Here is a 24,305-nt window from a genome sequence, read left to right as displayed (position 1 = left end):
ATAAATATCCTATAATCCATCCTGGGTCACACAATAAGGAAATACCTCATTGTGGTATATGATGATTTTCACTGTTAAAAGAATTTAGAATTGAATCACCGAGTTGATACAAAGTGCCACATGCTTTAAAGCCTTAAAAACTAATAATAACTAAGTGTAATTAGATACTTGGTATCTCATCCTTAGTAGGTTCAAGGAATTTAATTTCCATTTGGCTCAATTCAATCATTAATAGTGCCTACCATATGCAAGGCACTGTGGACCACACACAGGTACTATATACATGGATGTTGTAATTTTTTGAGAAAGATGAGTCTGAGTTTGTAAATCTGGTCCTAATCTAAGGCCAGGTGTCAACTGCTTATATTTAATATTCAATAAATATAAAGTGGAACCCAGTATAAAAAATGTATCTCCTGTAATGGAGTTTAATGAAACCAGTCTCTTCCTAATGAGCTCTCTTCCCTGAAATCAACCTAGCTTTTTTTTCCAGAAAAAGGAAGTAAAGATAATTTTACAATATTTCAATTTATAGTGGAAAATTAAAAACAAAATCTTTGTTTTGCTCATGCTGAAAGGCATCACTGAAAATAGTTCTTAGAAAGGACTATTACCACCAGTTCCACGTTGAACATGAGGTCTTGTAAGTACATGTGTTTTAAATTAAAGAGAGAAAATGACACAGTGGACATATAATTGTGTGCATGCCCACGTGTGCACACCCTGTGTTTTCTAGCCAACAACATATGAAGTCATATTACTAGGGCAGGCAGACAGGCTCAAACATCACATATGTCCCATCTCACCCTGCCCCACTTACTAGAGTAACCTGGGCACCACACCATACCAGGTCTCGATCTAGCCACATAGATTACTAACCTAGATAACCTCAGTTCCATTTTTTTATGTCTCAGTTTCTCCCATTTGGAAAAATAAAGAAAATAATAGCCTCTTTCTAAAAACCTTAGAGGGAGGATAATGGAGATTAATTATAGAGCCTCTACAAAGAAGTCTGAGTTCCTTGTGGGGAAATAACTGTATAAATAGAAGGGGTAATTACAACTATTCAAACATAAAAGTAAAAATAAAGCCAATCTATTAACATTTTTGAAATTAAATTACAGGCAATTTATTTTTAGTACCATAAAATAAATGGATAGGTCAGCAAATCAAATTAATGATAAAAGTTTGAAATAATTCACTTTTACTCAAGTCTCTTAACTGTAAAACATGAACAAGATTTTTTAATCCAAGAAAAAGACAAACAAGGAGTCAGAACCTTTTATACTATTCTTCCCTTCAACGTCACAATAAGATGTCAACTATTCATTAGATTTATTTATATAATTTTACCTGAAATCATTGCTTTTTCTAAATATATGTAAAAATGAGACAGAACTCCAGAGAGCTCTTTTTTTTTTTACCCCCCAGGACCCAGGATCACACATGGAACACCCTAGGAAGCTGTAATTCTGATGACCCAAGAGAGAATAAACCGTTATTTAGTAATAACAACGATCTATATTAACAGAAATTGTTCTAACCTAACCCCTTGGCATTCTGTTTTGAGCAAGTAACATTCTTTTCTTGCCATTTAATGCAACCACCAAAACTAACACAAGCCTAAGAAAGCTGACATTCTTTGAGCACCTACTATGTTCTAACTGCCATGTTAGGGCACTTCAGACATCGTATTTCATTAAGGCCTCACAACAAATGCCAGGAGACAGGCATTATACCCCCCTTTACAGATACAGGCACTGAAGTTTCAAAAAAGTATGGTTTCGCCCAAAGAGGCACAGCTGGGGCCGGCCAAGTGGCGCATTGGTTAGGAGTTGGCTTGGGACGCCAGCTGTGAGAAGCAGGGCCCCGGTTCGGATCCCACATGGGCCAGTGATGCTGCGCCCTCTACAGCGAAGATGGTGAACAACAGCTTGACCTGGAGCCGGGCTGCCATGAGCTACTGTGAGTGGCCGGCAGCCAGTGGGAGCAGCCGGCAGACGGCGTGAGCTGCCGTGAGCTGCCGTGAAGGGCTGTGCAATGGCCGGTGAGTGACTGCCTCACCTGGGAAGAGTGCTATGATCACAATACCAACATGGGCCAGTGAAGCGACGTCCTCCACAACTAGACTGAAGAACAAAAAGGACAGCAACTTGTCTGCTCCCCTTCCCCGATTCCTCAACGCTGTTCCCTTCCCCTATTCCCCAGTAAAATCTTTAAAAACAAACAAAAACACAAAGAGGCACAGCTGGTTAAGCTAGGAGCTTGGATTCATGAAGAAAACAAGTGAAACAAATTCCTACCAGACTGCTGCAACAAAAATACTGCCAATTTTAAAGTCTATACATTTATTTGTACCTAATCTAACAAAAGGAATCACAAGTAGAGAAACCACAGGTGATAGAAATGTGTACTCCTGCACACCACACAGCATAACTGAAACTTCCTGAACCACACTGCTGTCCATTCAGAGGTGTTATCATCTTCAAGTTACAGGTTGGAGGATGCGAGTTAATGCTATGGCCAGAGCTCATGTTTTCATGTGTGCTCTGAATGGTTTGACAGTGTACCTCCCCCAGCCCCAAACCTCGTGTGGTGTTAGCTCTCCTGCCATCACTTCAAAAGGTGACCGGACCAACCGGAAGATGACTAAAACTTCATTTAAGTAATAGGCTGTTTCATGGACATTGTCTGGTTTTAATCATTTCTCTTGAATTATTTTGGCCAAGTGGCATTTTAATACGTTTTATCAAAACCATAAAAAACAAACAAACAAAAAAACCCACGAGGGAAAACCCAAGTATGGTCTTATGCTAGATTTTGTAGGGAGGTCAGCTTTCTTCTTATTCAGCTGTTGAACTTACAACATTTCCTAGTAGCGTCTTTCTAAAGAACATGGCAGCTCACATACCTTAGCGTTGAGAGGACACACAGACAGGGCACTTCTGAAAAGCTGTTCTTCACTTCGCCACTCACCACTGCGAATCACGCATCTCAGCGTGTTTAGAAATAAAATTCCCAGGACAAGAGCAGCAATTAGCTTCTGAAGAACAGAGAGACAAGGTCAATGTCATTAGGAAACTCTGTCCAACCATCTCGGTGATGCACGCCACCACTCCCGACCGTACCTTTTTCTTCGTGTGTTTACTGAGGGCTCCAAATCCAAACGTCAGCAGCATGCAGTACCCAGCACTGGGGAGGTAGAGGACTCGCTCGGCCACCACAAAACCCACTCGGAAGAACAGGTTACTTGCCGGAAGAAATGGGATGATGAGAAATCCTAGGCCAAGCGTGAGGATTCTGGAAAACGAGAAGTACTTAAAATGGCTATTTTCAGACTTAAGAAGTCCTACTCAACATTGAAATAATATTAAAGACCTTTCCCCCCATGCCATCAATTGAGAAATGTAGCAGCAGCAGCAAAAAGTGGTCATCAGTAGAGAGGGTTTAGCCTGGCAGTATTAGGATAAGACATAAAAATCTTACTAAGGCACTTGGCATCAAGTATATGGATAAAACTTACATGTTGCACAATTCATATCAATAAGGTTAGAATGACTACGTTTGTGAGGCCTTATTAACTCACCTACTCTTAAGTACACCTCACACCATGCAGGTACTGAACAGCCCAATGGATACTGGTCCCAATTAGTTCAATATAGTTTTCATGGTAACCCTCCCCCAAAACTTAATGGGAATAATAATACCTAATTTAAACTTTATACACTCTGAAATAAACTAATATCATGTTGGGGGCTATACCACCACAAAGTTCAGCCAAGTAAAAAGAAAGCTAGAAACTAGGCTATCATTTCTAATATCCCATATAATACAAGAGTTTGAATTGGGAAGCTAGGTCAAAGTTGGTGGCTCCTTTCTGGATCCTGTGTCTACAATATTTTAAAAATAACATATTCATACACATATATAAGTGAACTGGGACAAAAATTTGTTGCCTTTTAGAATTATGAACCAATTTAAGACACAGGTAAACTTGAAACTTTATTTGGAGAAATTAGTAAATCTAATTCCATAAACACCTCTGTGTAAAGGAAATCATCTTAAATACTTTTCTTTCTCATGAATCACATTTGTTTTTCCCTCAATTATCTTCTCAATAACCTTCCCCCCCACCTTTTTTTGTGTGGAAAGAATAGTCTCTTTGGGGCAGCAGTTTATTTTGTACCAAATGACAACAGAAGGAATCACTATAGCATCCACCAGGGTTTTCCGAAGGAGAACTGTGAAATAATGGGCACAACACACATCAATTACACTCTCTGTTCTGACCCTAAATTACTCTTTACCACCTACTGAGAAAAGGATCTCAAAATGGTACTTCATGGAGAAAGGGGGAGGGGGAGATAAAGCAGTCATCCATACCCGCTCCTCCAAGTTCACTCCCCACTAGTTGAAGCCAGCGATGGATTCCAAACGGATGAACTCATCCTGGCGAAAATAGGTATTGGAAATAAATGTCCTTACACATTCCTTCCATAAAATCGTTAAAATGATCAGTGCCGGATTCAGCAAAATGCTTCTGACTCAACCCAGTATGGATGTTAAAATTCAGCGCTGCCTCTCACCTTCTCCTGTGACTGTCTTCGGAGCAGAGGGCTTGGCACATCAGGCCAATTAGGCAGAACCAGAGTGCTGCTAGTGCAATTACCCTCCAGTCACCGGCTGACTTAATGAGGGGGATGCAGCCCATTGACCAATCAAAACACAGCCACCAGGGGCACAGCAGCAGCCAGGCATTCAATGAATAGTAGTAATTATAGTTTATGGCCTGTCAGTCAAAATGAAAACAAACATTTATTTGATACTGAAGGTGAAAAAAAAATACATATATATACTCACTTCACTTCGGTGGCATCTGTATGCTTCTGTTCAAGTAGAACAGTTGTATAAATAAAATGTTGCCACTTTCTACATTAGATATGGAACGACAGTTCGCAATTTATTAAACGCATTCAGATTTTAATAGAGATAAATACTGCACAGCCACCAGACACTGCTATAGTGTTGTTACATTTCTGGTCTGACATTATTGTCTGATTAGCGATGCCCAAAGTCTGTGACCCAGGGAATTTGAGGCCCAGGGTCATCTATGTGCCTAACAACATAAGAATAGGATGCTATGGCACTTCTCTTGAGTTCTGTCTCATGAAATGCACCGCTAAGAATCTGGGGCTTGACACCCTTGCCTTCAGAAAAAGCAAACCTTTACAATAAAGAGAGTCTTGACACCATTAGATTCTTAAAGATACCACCAATATTGTTATATTTGTTTTAACCCTGCCAAAATAATGGGATTAGGGGGACACTTTAATGAGGCTGTCAAGAAACCTGAGGTTAGAAGGAACTCCTCTTTAATGGAAATACAAGGGGCTTTATAGCCTCTCAATGACCTAATAAAAAGCTGCTTTCATCCTAGAATATCCTCATGACAGCACACAAACACGGAGGGGTTCCATTTATTAGGGATCTTGTGTGTGTGCTGGGGAGTGAGATGAGGAGGCGGGCTGAAGGATCTGGGCATGTGGCAGACAGACTCACAGAACTCACCCTGACCAACATGCTGTCGGCAAAGGAGGCGGGGTTGTCCACCTCGGTGAATGCCGGGGGGCCGGTGCCCATGATTCTCCAGCGCATGTAGAGCACCCCTGCTCCCCCCAAGGCCAGCAGGGTCATTCTGAAGAGGAGACCCCCGTTTCTGAGCACGCCAATGTTCTGAAAGGACATTGCAAAGCCCTTGATGTCACAGGTTTTCAAATAGAAATGTGGCCAAGCCAGGAATAAGCATGCAGCAATTCTGCCTGAACTGCACTGACATCGCGCTTTAAAAGGTTGGCTATTTTAGCATTCAAAATCACAAGAGATACTTTGAAAATGGCATTTGAAATCAGCTGGTACTTGACATTTTCCATGTCTGGGCTGCAGACAAAAGTATATACTCACCTCTAATGACTTGTCCTTATGTAGTACCTTCTGGACAATTTCCAGAACATTTAATTTGCCTATCACCAGGATGTCAAAGACTGCATTTAAACCCTAAGGAGGCAAAACAGGCAATCAGTGGTGGCAGAGCCTAACTCTGCTTAGGTAGCAATTATACCTCACAATTTTATTACCAAATCTAGACAAGGACTATAGTGGATTCGGTAATTACGGAAGACCTCTTCGGCTCTTAAAAAAAAACTTTATTGTTCCTATGAAATCAGCTCATGGTAATATATTATATCAAATGTATTAGTTAGTAAGTTCCTGGTAGTCATCATTTCACAGTCTGCATGTAAAAGTACTATGAGATTTGGGATAGCTAGAAATTTGGACCTCCGCAGAGGTCCTTCCTTTTCTTTTTCTTTCTTTACTATAAAACAGTCCCTTAGTTGGTATAATAGAGTGGTTACCTGGGCAGTTGTTATGCCTAAAAACATAAAGGCAGCCATCCACCTTGAAATCCCAGCCACGTAAGTAATTACGTCTTAAAAACCTCAAGTGCTGACTGGCTTCGGCAAGTGCAGCACGAGCAGGAGCGGGACACATAGAATAGTCTCTGCTGGGCCTCTGAAGATCTCTCAGGGTCAGACTCCTAATAGCCCACCAGCATTCTGTTCTTGCTGGGCACACACCAGAATGTCCCAGCCTCCCCTGCAGTTAAGTGTGGTCATGGGACGGAGTTCCAGCCAATGGGATGTGGGTAGAAGCGATAACGCCCCATCTTGGAGGTTTGGTTAGAAACCTGTGCACCTGCCACCACTCCGTTTCCCCTCCAGCTGGCTGTGAGGGAGACAAGGGAGATGACCAGGGTGACATTGGGAACTACACTCTGAAGGTGGCAGAGCCTCTCCCAGCCTGGGTAACTGTGTGGAGGACAGCTACCTCTGTCAGGTGAAGCCCTGCCCGCAATTGTTAGGTGGATGATAAATAACTTCAATTATGTGATGATGCCACTGGATTTTGAGAGTGTGATACTGTGGTTCCGCCCATATGAACAGCTTCCATTACCACTATAAAAATTTCTTTCTAGCAGGTGAGGGCTGCTTTTGCAGCTATTACACCTATAGCTACAGGCTGAAGGCTACATGAGCCTTGGATGGTATTGTCTACCCTGCAACAGACGTTCCATAGATGTTGCTGCTGCAGACAATGTCATCTAGGAGAACTCCCTGCCCAATACAGTGGTCAGAATAAATATGGCGCTATTTGGATAACACTGCCCCTAAATGACTTGGGTCTTTTTAATACAGGGCTTTGTGACAAAGGAGATCATAAAGCATCAGAAACCAGTGGTAATTTGTGGTTTTCAGAGCAAGGATGACATTCCTACTTAACCCTCTCGCAGAAGTGCTGGGAGCCATTAATTATTCAATGCACGGGCCAGTGCTGGGTTAATCATTTCAAAGAATGCTGATTTTATTCACCCGTGTGATACATAATTTTAGTGGGTCACAGAAGACCATTTCTGCCTGTGTAATCCATTTTCTAGAAGGCAGGAGCTCCCTGTTGAGCCACCGCTGCTTTCTTACACCGTTTGTTTTTCTGCCTGTGAGCTATAGGACAGTCACCAAGGGGTGACGGGTCATGTCGTCATAAGGACTAAGTAAAACACAAGTTTGGCACTCCCTCCTCCTTCCCATTTAAATGCATCATCAAAATGTCCACATTCTTATCACATTTTTGAAAACAGCTAACTTGCACCATATCGTTAGTCACATAAATTCTCTAGTTAGTCAACCTAATTCTCTAGTGCTTTTCAAATATTAATGGAAGTCACCTTGAGACCTGGTTAAATGGAGATTCTGTTTCAGCAGGTCTGAAACGCTAAATTTCTAATAAGGTCCCGGATGATGCTGATGCTGCTGGTCCCTAAACCACACTCGGAGAAGCAAGGGTTCGGACTTCAGGATCTCAACAGGATGGTTTTGTCCCTCAGGGGATGCTTGGCAATCTATGGAGACATTTTAGGTTGTCACAACTGAGGGGGTCCTTCTGGTGTCTAGTGAGCAGAGGCCGGGGACGCTCCCCATACACAAGAAGATCCAGCCGAAATGTCAATAATCCCAAGGTTGAGAAACATTGGTTTAGAGCAAACATTTAAAAAGTAACTCATGAAATTCAAGTATCTTTGCACAGTAATTCTTTCTATACCATTTGCTAGCTAGCTAACCTTAATATTATAGATCAAGTCCAATAGAACCACTGATCTTTGCCTTTACTTGTGTCAAATCCTGAATAGTTCTTACTGCTCTTTCTTTCCTACAGTATTCCTATACAGGCCATCCATATCTCACATCTTTGTTTTCCATTTTCCCCCCTCTGCTCACATTCCTAATTTCTAGATTTCCCTCTAATAATGTAAGGCAGAAAACTGGCTAGAACGGAGAAAAGGGAAAGTGGGTTTCAATGCCTCTCCCTTCCTGTGCTTCCGCTCAGATCAGACACAGGAGGTGTGTGCCTCCACTCTTCAGAGGCCCTCTCCTCTCCTCTTTCACATTTCTAGTCGAAGCCAAGTATAACATAACGCACATGAAATACCTGTTGAATCAGGACCAGAAGCGTTAATGGGGCCAGTCCATTGTTATATTTAGGACTGCTGAAATAGGAGAGCATCCAAGAAGACTCAAGCCATTCTTTTACCTTTTTCTACAGGCCCTCTCCAAGAGAACTAATCGTTACTCTATAAGAACCTCCCACTCCATTTCCACCAGTTGCTAATGCTAGCCAACCGAAACAGTCAATTCCCATCGGAAACACCAGGATTGTGAAAGCACAAATAATTATCCAGAAAGGTCTAAGACTGTAGGTCAGCAATGGAGTGCAACAGAGGTGGTCACATGGGCAGAGCCCGCCCAGTTTGTCTCTACAGGGGAGGCCAGGGTGTGTACAGAGCCGACCCTGCCTGTCTCGAGTCTTACCAGCACAGTGATCCCTTGCTCTTTGCACAGCATGGCCACAGCTCCCAGAAGGATACTCAGCAACACCCAGAATGTGGAATGGGCTCCCTCTTTGTTACCTGCCAATGAAGGAAAATGACAGACGTATAAGTCATATAACATAGCTCAGTCTTGCCAGCACCAGGAACTAAAATTTTAAGCAGGCACCTTAAATAGCTACAGTATACAAACAGAGTTTCGTCTTCTGACAGCCTTTCTCTGTAGGTGAGTGTGTTAGACCCCTGTGTTTCTAGTTAGACACACGTCCCTTTCAAGGTGTACCTTAGCAGGTGCCCAGAGCCTTTGGGGACATTGTAATGAAGCCATGGCCACAAAGACATTTCATTGTAGAGTTCCCATGGGGCAATTCCCTTCTTTCCAACCTGCCAATCATCAGCTAGGCCGTTCTGACAAGTTACGCTGAGAACTCCCACTGAGAATGTAAGCACTGCATCTGGGTGCATGATGACCTATATAGTTACTGCTGCTATCACAATGGCGACGGGAGCGACGGGAAGGCCTGAGCAGCTCTGAGAGTCTCTTCTACTCCAGGGATAGAAGTCTGGGCTCTCTGAACATCAGGTGGCATGAGATGGGTCTGCTCTGACCTATGAAGAATGCAGGACCACTGACTGAGGGCCGGCACCCGCCTAGCACTGGGCAGGTAAAGGCATAGGGCAGGCATGGCTGCCAACCTGCATGGGAACTCAGGCACCAACAGGAAGCCATAATGTCACTAGATAGTGAGTGCTGTAATAAGAAGCGCGGGTGGGGCTGAGCTTGAGTGATAACTAACCCATGGTCCCTAAGCGGCCTTCTGAGGAGGAAGGGCCTAGCCATACACTGTTTGGTGGGCGGTATCTGCAATTTGGGGGCCAAAGCTGAGCTGCTCAGGAGGAAAGGAAAGGCCACACATGGTGCTCATCTCTCTTCTCCCCTTGTGAGGCCCTCACCTCCTCATCCAGATGGTGAACAAACATTTAAAAAAGACAGTTTGGAAGTGGGGCAGAGAACTCGCGTGGAGGACAAAATCATTAGCTTGCCCGGGGTGCCTGTTCAGTTTCGCTTATAATCAGAACTCCTGCTCTAAATTCCAGCACTGCCATTTACTATGTGACCCTGAGCAAGTTCATTATACTCAGTCTCAACGACATCATCTGTAACACGAGGGCAGCATTACCAACATATTCCCTATTGGAGAAGGAAAAAGTATGTAGAAATATCTGGCTATTTTTGTTAAAAATTATATAAATATGATTGTAAATTACAAAACATATTTCTGGAAATCACCTAAGAAACTAACTACAGTAGTTTCTGAACAATTTTAAGAAAAAAATTTGGGTAGGGGAGGGAGGAAGTCTGACTTTTCATTGTATAAAACTTTCATACCTTTCAAAGTTTCTTAACTATATGCATCTATTAAAAACCATACATTAAAAAAAAATCGTTCGGTATAATGTTGGGATCACAGAAAGCATTCAGTAAATGTTTGTTGCACACAAATCAGCAAAACTGCCCCAGGTTCCAGGGAGACGGGTTTCCAATGGGGCTTTGAAGCAGTGATCAAGGTGGTGGCTGATCAGTCACCTTGTCACAAAAATGTGCCAAGCTCATTATGTGGTGGAAAGACATACGTTGGTTCTCGTTAAACTGCTTGATCAGGAACCCAACAATGAAGTTTTTGGGGAGAGAGCGGGAGGGGGAGGTGGAGGAGGGAGAGAGGGAGAGAAAGAGAGAGAGATTGAAACAAACACAAGCGTATTTGGTGTGCATGATGCAGATCCTGAATGAAGTGACATAAAAAGTTCTGTGAATACTTAAGAACGAATCAGCAAAGCCCTGTGATGGAAACCCTCAAAGAACCCAAACTTCTGGTCCAGGAACAGTCATGGCGTCTGGGGTAGGAGGCACTTCTACCCTCAAACATTTTACATATAGATGATGATGCAGAGGGTCTAAAACCAGCTGAGTCCCTGGACTCTCTGCACTGTGGGCAGGACTGACCCTCAATGTGCCCGACACCTACTCTGGTATGGCCAGACTGTTCAAGGGCCCAGTCAGCTGGCTGCAAAAATGTCCTCATTTACAGACAGGCTTCAGCAGCAGGAGATATCGGAAGTCAAGCAGAAAGGATGCATGGGTAATATTTTCTGACTTTTTCGGCTTTTCTTGGGAATCTCTGTATATCAAATTTCCCGTTTTAAGGTACGAAGGGGCAGAATACATATAATACAAAAAAACATTTTATTTGGCTGTTATAGTTGAGGTACTTTAAGGCTTTCAACGAGGCCAGATCATCAGTAAAAGCCTTATTAATTCGGATTCCATTGTCTCATAAAACACGGTGAACACCCTTGTTTTAAGCCTTTCTCGTCCTTCCTGCTGCCTATAGGATAAAGGTGACCCTTCTGAGAATGGCATTTAAGACCTGCTGACCTAGCCACATGGCATCTCTCTGGCTTTTCTGGGCCTATATTCCAGGCACACCTGCCAACATGCTCTCACTTTGCTTTGTGTATTCTGTTCTCTTTGGCTACGATGCCCCTGGCAAAATCCTACCCATCTTATACAGCTGTCAAACGTCACTTAAGCTGTGAAATCCCACCCCCACCTTCCCAGGCAGCCTCCTTTCTCAGTTCACTTGTTTCTCCACAGTTAGACCAGCAAATGGTCTGCATGTCTGACGTCCCTGAGAACAGGGTCTCACAAACTCCGGCCTCCCTGGCTAACCCCCTAGAGTAAGTGAGGCCCAGCCGCAGCATCCTAAACCAAACTTATCACAGTCTATCACTACACTCTTCACACAGTTTATTACAAATACTCGGTTTTCTGAATTTCCCCTAGAGGGGGAGAGGTGGGGCCTCTCAACCTCAACACTACTATTTCTGGTCAGTTCCTTGTTGTGAGGGCTGCTCTGTGCACCGGAGAATGTTTAGCAGGACCCCTTGCTTTCCCCCATTAGATACCAGTAATATTCTCAGCCCGCAGTTGGGACAACCAAAGATGTCACAGATTTTGCCAAACGTCCTGGGGGCAGGGATAAAGAAATTACCTCCAGCTGTGACCACTGCCCTAAAATGTGGTCCACGACCTGCCCTTGAACCCTGTTAGAAACTGACTCTTAGGCCCTGCCCAGACCTACAAAATCAGAAACTGGAGCGTGAGCCCAGCAGTCTGCCCCTTAACCAGGCCTCCAGGTGATTCTGATGCAGCTGAAGGTGGAGAAGCTTACTCACTTACTCACGGACACTTACTCACGTCTCATCCCTGCCACCCGGCCTGGCTTGTCGGAGCCACTCAAAAGTTTTTTTGACGGAATCTATGTCATCTGCCTGACCCTGGAAAGACATGGTCATAGAATGAAAGGACTGTCCACTATCTACCAAAAGTGGCAATAAGCCCACAAATCACAGAACCACATCGTAGTAAAAGTTGGAGTGGTGTGTGTTTTAGAGATTGTGCATATAATCTGCTTTGCAGTGAAGGAAATGCTGAAGTCCTTTCCACAAGGCATCCAGCAGGGGGCCACGTGGCCTTGACTTCAGTAACTTCTGAGATGGGTATTAATTTTCCATGACAGCCCATTGCAGTTTTAAACTTGGGGCTGCTAGAATATTCTTTCCTGGAATGAGCTCACACCTGCCTCCCCCAAACTTCAGGTCTTGGCTCTGCCCTAGAGTAGCATCTCCCCAATTGTTCTGGTGGCATGGTGCCCAGAAGCCAAGCTCTCTTTACTGAAAACCATTATGTATCGGAATATTTCGTTCCATCAAGCAAACTAAGGATAATTTTACTTGCAGAAATGAATTACATTATATGTATGTAATACCAAAATATCATAATTATGAGCCACAAAAATAACAAAACCCTGTTCAACTAAACATGATTGCATATGAGTGTTTACACATTTATTGAAACATTATTTTCTTTGGGCATTTGCGGACACTCATGAGCAGACAAGTGTTTGCAGGCACCAAAGCCTTTAAAGAAATTATGGCCAAAATAACCTTAAAGTTAACCTATTGGCTAATTCCTGTTAGGATACGAGTTTGAGAAAGGCCCCACACATTGTAGCAGCAGGGCGCAGAGGTCCAGCTGGCAAAACAGAGGTGATCACAGCCCACAATGCACCACGCCAGGGCATGGGAGAAGGCCACGCCTTCTGACACATGACAGAAATGTATGGCAGAGGACGCCGTTAAGGTTTGTCCTCTTGTTGGTTCATTTAGCTTATTCTCCCATAACACATCTTCCTGAGTCTGTGTCAAACTACTTTCAGTATTTTCTTATATTAGCAGTTTATATGTAAATAGGCGTCTTTCATTATAAACGAACCCATTAACTATCACAGGGTCTCCTCTACAGATAAATGTGGTAAAAGCACCCCAGCTCCGGCTCCAGTGCCCCTCCAGACTCCACACCAGGCCCAGCACGAAGAGTTGGCGCCACGAACCCCTGGCCTCGGCTTACTGTTTTCACGTCCACTAGGCGTTAGCTTCAGTTAGTTCATGAGAAACCAAATGGGCCTCTTACCCCATTACCTGGATTGGATTATTTTAAGCTTCCCCTTTTTGTGTTCATACCTCTTAACAAAACATAATAGGATTTCCCAACGTAATGTTCCCTGTTCTTAATATTAAAAGCAGGTCCCTTGATCATTTTATTATACATTTCTTCCTAGAAAAACTGAATTAGCTTGTATTTTACTTGACTGTAACATGGATTAATATTTCCCCCATGGACCAGTGGCTTTGGATAGGAAAAAAAAAAATTCCTAGCTCCTCCATGAAAACACCCAAAAGACTCCTCTTGAAAACATTCTATTAACACAAACTTAAATTACTACAGGGATGCAAAAGTCAGGAGCTCATCTTCCACGTGTCTGGAATTTAAAATGGCTTTCTCCTCAGATGGCTAAATGAGAGATTTCACTGAACACAGAAAAATAACTCACAGAAAATACAGCCTTCAGATTTATTGATAGCCTTCTCCCTACTCACCCAAAATTTCACCACACTTCTCAAAAGAAGAAATTTCTGTGGGGGACCCAGATTCCTACCACCTTTCAAATCCTCTATCATAATTCTTCTGGAAGAGTCCTACTCTTTAATTTTCTCTTATACTTCTGAGTTTTTTCCAAATACATCCAGTATGAAGAGACATGAAAGATAGAGAAAATGTCTCTTTGCTGAAGAAGTTTCTTCAGTGTCAGTGACTATTACATAGTTAGTGTCATTTCTCAACAGTGGCAATTTCAGATCAAAGGCAAAATTTCAGTGGTCAGTTATACACCTAGTAATGACCTCACATTCAGAAAACCATTCTAGGCTGCCACTGCCCAGCAGAGCAGCCATTATAACTAATGAGCATCTGAACTTTACCTAGTTACTGCTGAGCCATGTTGTAAGTGTAAAACACACACCTGATTTGGAAGATTTCAGTATAAAGAATGTAAAGTATTTCATAACTTTTACACCGATCACATGTTGAAATTACAGTTTTGATATATGGGGCTAAATAACATGTACTGGTAAAAGTCATCTCCCCTATTTCCTTTTATAATGTGGCCACTAGACAATTTTAAACTGTATAGATGGCTCACATTGTGTTTCCACTGCACAGTGCTGTATACCATGTGCTCAGAGACGCAGCTCACAGGGTAACGATCGGCACATGGCTGCATTCCAAGTCTGCCTTTGAAATCCTGGAAAACACGAAACGAGCTTGTCTATTGAAATCCAACTCTTTCTCCCCCAATCCCTACCCGATAAGCCACTCGATACTTTATCAGGAGTTATAAGACTAAGCACTCACACACATTACAGTTTTTCCAGAATCTAAACTGGAAACTTAAGTAATACTGATACACTGTTTCATATAAATTAAAGGGTCTCTTTACAAATCTGTGGTGTGTATGTGCATGATACACGAAGGCCAAACTACATGGTACTGACAAAGCTTTTCCAGTACTGGAGTGAACAGGAATGGATTTATAAAAATTAAATAACCACTGGGGGAGCTGGTCCTGAGTTTGGGGACAGCCAAGCCTAACAGACTCTGATCACGCAACCTGGTGTAGTGTGGTTTTACCCATGTAATTGCCCAAATTAAGATTTTATTTGAGTCTTGATTTGCCAAGGTGACTAATGCTAATAATTGCCAATATATGGCGCAATCTAGGTGAATTTGGACTTTGTGTTTTTGTGACTATGTTCTTATTTAGTAACCGATGCAAATCATTCTTTTATTTTCAAGTTTGAGCATTTTAATAAGACAACTGAAACAGACGATGGCAGGTCACCTTGCATGTAGCTGGCACTCAATAAATATCTGTTCAATCAGTAAATAGTTTCATTTATTTCCACGTCTATCAGGAGTCTTATTTAATTCTCATATTTCTTATGCAATTATGAGATGTGATTTAATACCAAAAAGTTAATAATTTGTTTAATGTGAACAAATACAGCTAAAAGTCAAGTCTTTTCACTTTTAATTTAGTCTTTGAACCTCCTTACAATAGAATAAAATCCATCATGTAAGAGACTTTTAAAAAAAAAAACAATTTAGGGCCGGCCGAGTGGCGTGATGGTTAAGAACTCGCTTGGGATGCCAGAGGGCCCCGGTTCGGATCCCACATATGAGGGCCAGTGACACTGCCCTCTACAGCTAAGATGCTGAACAACAGCTCAACCTGGAGCTGGGCTGCCATGGGTCGCCGGCGACGGCGTGGGCTGCAGCCCCTGTGGCAGTGGGTTGCCATGGGCTACCGTCTGTAGCCAGCACCCAGCGTGAGCGGCCAGCAGCCGCAGTGAGCGGCCGTCCAGAAGCCGGCGACTGATCTGCCTCACCCTGGAAGAGCGCAATGATGGTGCCAACTTGGGCCAGTGAAGCAACGTCCTCCACAACTAGACGGAAGAACAAAACGACAGCAACTTGTCTGTTCCCCTTCCCCCAATTCCCCAGCACTGTTCCCATCCTCCCAATTCCCCAATAAAAATCTTTAAAAAAAAAACACAAACAACAATTTAAATATTTTTTAAAAATTACATAAAGACCATTAAAAGGCATAGGAAAAATTGATTTTAATTTTAAATTTAGAAGTAACTATTAAAAACAGTAAAAATAAATCCTGAGAGGCAGATGTCACCTCCAGTGCAATTGCATTTATGAATATTTTTATTCAAAAAACCTTCCCCAAATAGGGAATTCTAGCTCTACGTAAGCATCTCAGGATGTTACCTTTACCCACAGTTCTCCATTTCACCTCCATTCAGTCTCCTAATTGAAGTACCAATGACCCAGGAGAAGAGAAAAAAATAACCAAACTATTTTGACACCATGCGACATCTCTCATCACTTAAGAAGACAACTTGCTTTAAGATAATTATGCAGCATTAGCAAATATCAACAGTTTATGATCCAGAACTTAATAGAGATTGGCCTTGAAAATATTTTCCTTGTTTCTGTATATATCTGTATTATCTAAGATAATTCAATCACTTAGGTAAATGGAGGCAAAGGCTAATGGAGTGGAGGGAGCACAGAAAAAAAAAACCAAACACAGAAAAACCCCAACCCAAAACGCACTAATAGAAAGACACTTGTCAGTGTTAACACCCACAAGTGCCAACAGATGTGATCAATTTAATGAAGCATGTGCCTTGCATTTGGCACTACTTTCCAGTGGGAAGATCTTTCAGAAAAAGCATCACATTGTCTCAGCTACCCTCTTCACCATCAATGCCTGGCATCTCCACCGTCTTGAAATTGGCATGTCATGTTGTGTGTGGGAACCACGCCACCCTGACAGGTGGCCCGACTCTCTCTGCCAGAACGACACAATGAGCATCAGATTCTCATTCCAAAAGTTGGAGCCAACCAAGCAGTGCTTCCACCACAGAATGAAAGAAGTCAGACATTGCCGGTCTATATGACAGGCCCATTCGGGAAAATCAAGCAATGTAGGAACCAAAGAAACATGAAGGCAGAGAAAAGAGAACACACGTGGACACCACTGTCACAATTCAGTCGGCAAGGGCCCCAAAGCAAGGGTCCTACACTATGAAAATTACACAATTGCCCTATTTTTTTTAAAGCTAGCTTGATTCTAAGTCAAATAGAGGTCTTAAGTCAGAACGAAGACATGAAGACATGAAGAAATAATAACTCTTACTTAAAACAAGAGTAAGAGTTATCTTGTTTTAGCTATCTGATTTATAAGGAGAGCAATATAGCAATATAGCAAATAAAGTTTAAGAATGTAAAACAACTGAGATTTAAGATCTTGTCTTTTATAATAGACAGAATTTAAAATGGTTGTTCTAGGTATGTAGCAAATTCATTCTCCTCCTAAAAAGATTCTCTCTTCCTCACTGTGACACTAACTAAATTTCTCTTCCTGGCCCTAACTCCCATGAAACAAGTATTTTAAGGTATTGGTTTAGTTTTGGCTATTGTAGCAAGTTTGTCATGCAGAAAGATCATCTATTGGGTTGTCGGAAAAGTCATGACATATTTTTTCTATGTTTTTCGTTGCAAAAATGAGTCATAACTTTTCTGACAAACCAATATTTCCAATCCAAACTACTAGGCTTTAAGAGAGATATAAATATTGACAAGATGTCACATCATAAGGGTAATACTTTGGCCGGCCGAGTGGCTCAGTTGGTTAAGAGCTCACTCAAGAATGCGAGCTCTGAGCAACAGTGGTTCGATGCCTGGCCCAAGCTGAGCTGCGAACAGGTGGCAGGATGGCTCAGATAAAAAATAAGTAAATAAATAAATAAATAAACAAATAAGAGTAATACTTTTTGTTCTGGGCATTCAGAAATAGTAACCAGCGCACCACTGACTTCATCTGACTTAGCATTTTTATTTTTTTTATAATATATGCTTCCTTCATAAGGACATGCCCTTTCTTAAAAAGGATTCTGTTGCAAAAGATCTTGCTTGGAGATATTCTATTTAAGCATATGTGCATGTGTGTGCACGCACGCACAAGGCAGACAGAAATGTTATGCTAGTAGATTTTTTTCATTTTCAAAAATGTCAAGATTCCAGAGGTTAGCATGGAATTGTTTGTTAATAAACTCAGGCAGTTAAAAACTGTCCAGAGCTTTATAATACAGATACCACATCTATAAAGAAAGCTAACGAGGTTATCAAAGAGAAATGTATCCTCTGAAAGAGCTTTTTAACCAGTTAAATAATTAATTTCAGAGCACTATTTTTTATTCCCTTATAAAAAATATTAAATCTGTTCCTCTGTAAAAACCTTTCTTGAACTTCAAGTTTATATGGAACTAATGCTAGACCTTTGTTTGAATTTATGTTCAGATCCAAAAAGAACAAAGACCAGGTCACTTTAAACATAAGCTGAAACAATGACTAGCACTATTGTTGTATCCAAGAAATACAGGACTGACTTCCACCATAAAAGAGCTTTGATTTTCAGCTGAACACTTACAAACATGTGGACAACATGAGCAACTGGGACGAGTCATCATTGCCATGACATGTGTTCACCACTTGGCTTTTTGTACAGTCCACACTGACTAGATAGGAGAAAGTAAAAATGTCTGACTATTTCTTAAGATATCTCAAAGTCCAAATTAAAATAATACACCTGAATGTCCATGACTATCAAGGGCTTTTCTCTGTTGGACTCAAGGAAATTTAATAGAGAGTAAATGAAGGCAATTAGCAGTGTAAAATAGAACTACCATATGATCTAGCAATTTTGCTTCTTGGTATTTATCCAAAGGAAATGAAATCACTATCAAAAAGAGATATGCACCCCTATGTTCACTGCAGCATTATTTACGATGGCCAAGACATGAAAACAATCTAGGTGTGTACTGACAGATGAATGCATAAAGAAAATGTGGCGTATTCGTACAATGGAATATCATTTAGCCACAAAAAGGAAATCTTGCCATTTGTGATAACATGATGGACCTTGAGGGCATTATACTAACTGAGGTGAGTCAGACAGAAAAAGACAAATACTGTATGATCTTACTTTTATAAGGAATCTAAAAAAAAAAAAAAAAAGCAAATTCATAAAGAGAACATTGTTGGTTGCCAGAGGCGGGATGTGGGCTAAATGGATGAAGGTAGTCAAAAGGTAGACTTTCGGTTATAAATAAGTCCTAGGGATCTAATGTACAGCATGGTGGCTATAGTTAATAACACTGTGCTATATATTTGAAAGTTGCTAAGAGACTAGATCTTAAAAGTTCTCACCACAAGAAAAAAAAATTGTAACTGTGTGTGGTGACGGATGTTAACTAAACTTATTGTGATCATTTCACAATACTACATACATATATCAAATCATTATGTTATACACCTAAAACGAATACAATGTTATATGTCAATTATGCCTCAGTAAATAAATATTAAACTGTACATTCCAGGGCAAACAAAGAAATTCGCAGTACAGAGTCATAGTCATCAATTCTGCATAAATGCACCATGAAAAGAAGGAGATCCTTATGGAGTGCCTACTGTGAGGTGGGTACAAGGAGGAAAAAGTTAACAAGGAAGTATGGAGAACCAGACGGGAATTCTGAATAATGGAAGCTTTATTTTAATCAAAATATACTAGATTCTAGGCCCTTTGAGGTCATGAACTGTGTCTCCCTAGTTTTTTGTATCCGTCACACGGGGCACCGGGCCTGGTACAAAGGATGCCCATGATGGTTGATTAACTATTGCTGACAGAATGAACAGCCAAAATTGCTAAGCCTCTATGTTATCTTAGAACAGAATCAAACACAGTGTCTTACTATGAATTCCTTAACCAGAATTATTTTTACATACAGAGTTCTTAACTGCTTCTTGTCTGTGAAGGTATTACTAGTGTGTGAAAACTTTGCTCTCAGCCAGCATATTTATGAAGTTGGACATTAATGTGATGCTTAAGAATTATGCCAGAGGGCCGGCCGAGTGGCGCAATGGTTAAGAGCTGGCTTGGGACGCCAGAGGGCCATGGTTCGGATCCCACATGGGAGGGCCAGTGACACTGCCCTCTACAGCTAAGATGCTGAACAACAGCTCAACCTGGAGCTGGGCTGCCGTGAGTCACCGGCGACGGCGTAGGCTGCAGCCCCTGTGGCAGTGGGTTGCCATGGGCTACCGTCTGTAGCCAGCAGCCAGCGTGAGCGGCCAGCAGCTGCCGTGAGCGGCCGTCCAGAAGCCGGCGACTGATCTGCCTCGCCCGGGAAGAGTGCAATGATGGTGCCAACTTGGGCCAGTGAAGCAACGTCCTCCACAACTAGACTGAAGAGCAAAAGGACAGCGATTTGTCTGTTCCCCTTCCCCAGTTCCCCAGCGCTGTTCCCATCCCCCCAATTCCCCAATAAAAATCTTAAAAAAAAAAAAAGAATTATGCCAGAGAGTTATTATCTACAAAGACGGAGTTTCTATTCTTAGCATGTTTAAAAAGGAGTACGGAGACTCTGAAACACAGAAGAGGTGTTGAAACATAGTGCCTCTGTCAACGGAGACTAAGGAAGGCTCCACTCACCTTCATCAGCACCGGTTTGGGGGATAATGAGACAAAGGGGGGTTCAGGAGGTATAAAGGGGAGGGGAGGGGAGGAAAGAAGGGAAGGGAGGGGAGGGGAGCAGCTGGCAGAGGGAAGGGGCTGTTCTGATGCTGTCCGGCTGAGTGGGGCAAGGAGGACAGGGCTGGTTACAAAGTCCCATCCTGCTCTGCTGGGTCCTGAGGTTACAGCAGGTAGGGCTCAAGGCACAGAACCCTGTTGTGGAGGGGTCAGAGAACTGCCTTAGGTGTGGGACACAGGACTTCCCCCAAGTCAGCCAATAACTGAGTGTAAGTCCCTCTCTTAAGAACCCACACTGTTCTATGCCTACAGACCTGCCACAAGCTTGGGAGGCAGAGTTCAATCATTCCATGGGTTGTCTGTGAAAACAATGAGTGGGAACTGAAAATAGCAGTGAAAACCAATTCAAAATAATGGAGAGTGCAGCTTGAGGGATGGGTATTTTCAGCTATCCACTTTAAACTCCTAAGAAAAAAAACATTCTGATCTATAACTCAAAGCCTGCATGGGCAGGTGGATGCAGTCAGAGGACAGAAAGGACACAAAAGTCCACAGCCAAAAATAACGTCCAGGGCCAAGACCTTGAGGCCTGGATGTGTGTAGACCTCCTATAGCTTTATATTTTCCAAAGACTAAATAAGCTGTCTCTGACTGCAAAGGACCATACCAGTATGGAGGTGGGTCCACAGGCCTCATTTTAATCCACTCTTTCCTTTTCCTAAAGAGGGTTCAAGTGAACAGAAAAACAAAACCCCAGAAGGTCGGGCGGCCTGTAGACATGAGGTCAACAGGAAGGCTTCTTCAAAGTCCTCCTTGTCCCTTCATTTGTCTTCTAACTGTTCTAAGTAACTTCAATCAGATGAAAATCTATTCATATCCTCAAAAAGGGTTTCCACAGAAGTGACATCTACCACTGCTATTGTTGTACAAACATTAACTATTTCCAAGTGAACTTTCTTGAAAACATTTGCATCCTTAACATTAAAGGCCTATAACAATCCCTTTATAACATCTCTTTCCGATTTTAAAGTAAACACATTATAAATGTTAAAAGAATGCTACTAGACCAAAAAAGAAAGGTTACGATGCTACTAGCAGGTAATATATTTCTATTAATACTGAAATATACTTCACTGATTTCTCATATATCAAAGTATTAATTGAAAAAACCATCACACATTAAGCACTTTTACCTTTGGTATTGATTTCCAAAGGCTTTATTAAAAAAAGAAAATCTACCTTCTGTATGGGTGACTCTTGGAAATAATTTTATAATTTACAAATGAATTAAAAATAGATACATAGATCAGAATGTGTATATATGTAAAGTGGAACTGAGAAAAGGTTAGTAAAAGAATCCAGAAAACCAATAAAAAATGTCTTTAGTTTTTCACCATTCTATGAGAATACTCCATTAATGGAGGCTAATAAATGTATCAGTTCATTTGATAAAACAATTTTTACTATCCTGATTGCTTTTCCATTATTTCACAAGAAGAATTTTTAGAATTAATGAGAGGTTTTATATACCTCCCAAATAATGCGTCCCACATATGTGAAATCTGTCAACATTTAGTGCTTTCTTCAAAGAGCACCCCTGATGTCTTTGAAATCCATTCAGAATAGGGAGTAGTTACTTTAACGGAAGATATGTTAAAATTAATAAAATGATACTTCATGAAACTTTAGAGTTGTCTTTGAGAAACGCCAACAGACTCAAGTTTTAATTGTCTTCAGGTAAAAATAAGACTACTGATAAACGGTTATCTTACCTAAGTGCAAATTCAGATTTAGCTGCCAGCTTAAGAACAGAACAGTGAGGGAGTAAATGTACCCCCTCCCTCTCTCCTGTTCCCATAAGTGATTCACCATCCTATGGAAAAGCCATTCTATGGTGCCGAATGTTCAGTGAGGCTGGGCAGGTGCAGTTCCCCACCGCACCAGACCCCTGAGGTTCTCACAGATGAGGAGACGCTGACCCCAGAAAGAGCTGGACATGCCTTATCGCTGTTCACTTTCAGACTTGGGAAAAATTGCCACCACTGTTCTCTGTACTTGAAGCTGTTCTATTCAGCTGTCCCCAAACTCTCTGATGTGTCAGAAAAAAGGATGAGTCACAGGAAAACATGGTGGTTTTATCTGGGTAAGATAAAATAATAATAAAATGGGGTGGGGAGTAATTGAGTGTCATCAAGTCCTGAGTAAGCATGGTTCAGTCTGGGGCCACTGGGGTCACCCTTCTACTGTGTTTTAGTGGAGACATAGCTTCAAGAGAATATGTTCTCCAAGACACACAACCTGAGCCCTGCGGTCAGCCTGGAAAGGACAGGATGGAGGAGGGGCAGTGGGTTAAAATGTCTCACAGGTCTTTCCTAATCCACCTTTGAAAACTATTGGTAGTTTCTATATTGATGTTCTAGGCACATAACTTAAATATCTCTAGAACATCAAAACAATATAGCCTGTTGACACTATTTCCAAAAATGAATTATTGGGAAGCTTGTTAAAAACTTTAATCATTTTATAGAATAAATAATCACCTCATAAAAAAAACAAACAAAAAACAATATAGCCTGTCCTAGAAGAGTTTGTAATCCTGCCTAAGTCCTTTTGTAGAAAAAAAAATGGTTAAAGGGAAGTTGTCTATCGCTTTTTCAAGTCTATTGGATATACAGCAGCACCATTCATGATTGCCGAAATGTGGAAATAACCCAAATTCCCATTGACAGATGAGCAGACAAACAAAATGTGGTATATACATTCAAGGGAACGTTACTCAGTCTTAAAAATGAAGGAAATTCTGGCACATGCTATTGTATGGATGAGCTTTGAAGACATTATTCTAAGTGTAATAAACTAGACAAATACTGCATGATTCCACTTTCATGAGGTACCAAGAATAGTCAAATTCATAGACAGAAAGTAGAATGGTAGTCACCAGGTGCTGGGGGAAGGGGAGAATGGGGAATTACTACTCATTCGGGTTTCTGTTTGCAAAGATGAAAAAGTTCTGGAGATGGATGGTGGTGACGGTTACACAACAATGTGGATGAACTTAACTAGCACATTTAAATATGGTTTAAATGGTCAATTTTATGGTATGTACATTTTACAACAACAAAAATAAGGGAAAAAAAGTCTATTGGGATTTAAATGACATAACTAATTCTTTGTTTTGTGTCTGTTAGAAAACTCCCAGTAATTTATAAGACATTAAAAATAAAATCACAAGAGAAGAATCTAGTCTGTTTGCCCTTTTCACCTTGGGACAGCATTTCTCGAAAGGTAAACTTGTTTAGAAACTCTTTGAGTCTTTGAGAGCAAACAGTAAGGTAAGTAGCCTTACAAACGTTGATTTTGGAGACTGATACCACTGGTTCCTGAGTACAGAGAAGCAGATGAGCACAACGCAGTTGGTGTTGGCTTTGATTAGTAACGCAGACACAAGTGTAAACCCGCTATTGCCCCAAGTAGCTATGTGACCCTGGGAAAGTTACTTAAACTCTGGGTTCTACATCTGGAAAATGGGAATCTTCTGTCCCAGAGGTCAGCAAACTTTGTAAAAGACCAGGCAGTAAGTATCTTAGACTTTGCAAGCCAGATGGCCTCTATCAAACTTTTTAAAACTCTGCTGTTGGAGGGCAAAAGCAGCATAGACAAAAATGAAAACAAGTGGGTATGCCTATATTCCAAAAAAACTTTATATGTATATGGACACTGAAATCTGAATTTAACGTAGCTTTTTATATGTCACAAAATGCTATCCTTCCCCCCCCCCCAACCCTTTAAAGCAGTAA

At 41.6% G+C, this 24,305-nt stretch overlaps 1 protein-coding gene across 3 annotated transcripts in view; it reads right to left on the bottom strand.

Moving 5' to 3' along the window:
- The window catches only part of TMTC4 (transmembrane O-mannosyltransferase targeting cadherins 4), a 59,735-nt gene that overhangs the window by 18,458 nt on the left and 16,972 nt on the right, over nucleotides 1–24,305 (bottom strand). For all 3 annotated transcript variants that reach the window (XM_019663689.1, XM_019663692.1, XM_019663690.1), the window contains exons 6-11: nucleotides 8,922–9,019; nucleotides 5,962–6,054; nucleotides 5,569–5,733; nucleotides 4,587–4,789; nucleotides 3,129–3,300; nucleotides 2,912–3,043 (exon numbers count right to left, since the gene is read on the bottom strand). In XM_019663689.1, the coding sequence (XP_019519234.1) occupies nucleotides 2,912–3,043; nucleotides 3,129–3,300; nucleotides 4,587–4,789; nucleotides 5,569–5,733; nucleotides 5,962–6,054; nucleotides 8,922–9,019 (863 nt within the window). The remainder of the gene's footprint in view (nucleotides 1–2,911; nucleotides 3,044–3,128; nucleotides 3,301–4,586; nucleotides 4,790–5,568; nucleotides 5,734–5,961; nucleotides 6,055–8,921; nucleotides 9,020–24,305) is intronic.

The sequence above is a fragment of the Hipposideros armiger genome, unplaced genomic scaffold (assembly GCF_001890085.2).
Source record: "Hipposideros armiger isolate ML-2016 unplaced genomic scaffold, ASM189008v1 scaffold_397, whole genome shotgun sequence".
In the NCBI taxonomy this organism is placed as follows: domain Eukaryota; kingdom Metazoa; phylum Chordata; class Mammalia; order Chiroptera; family Hipposideridae; genus Hipposideros; species Hipposideros armiger.
Note: the sequence above shows the minus strand (reverse complement) of the source record. Positions and strands in the feature narration are given on the sequence as shown.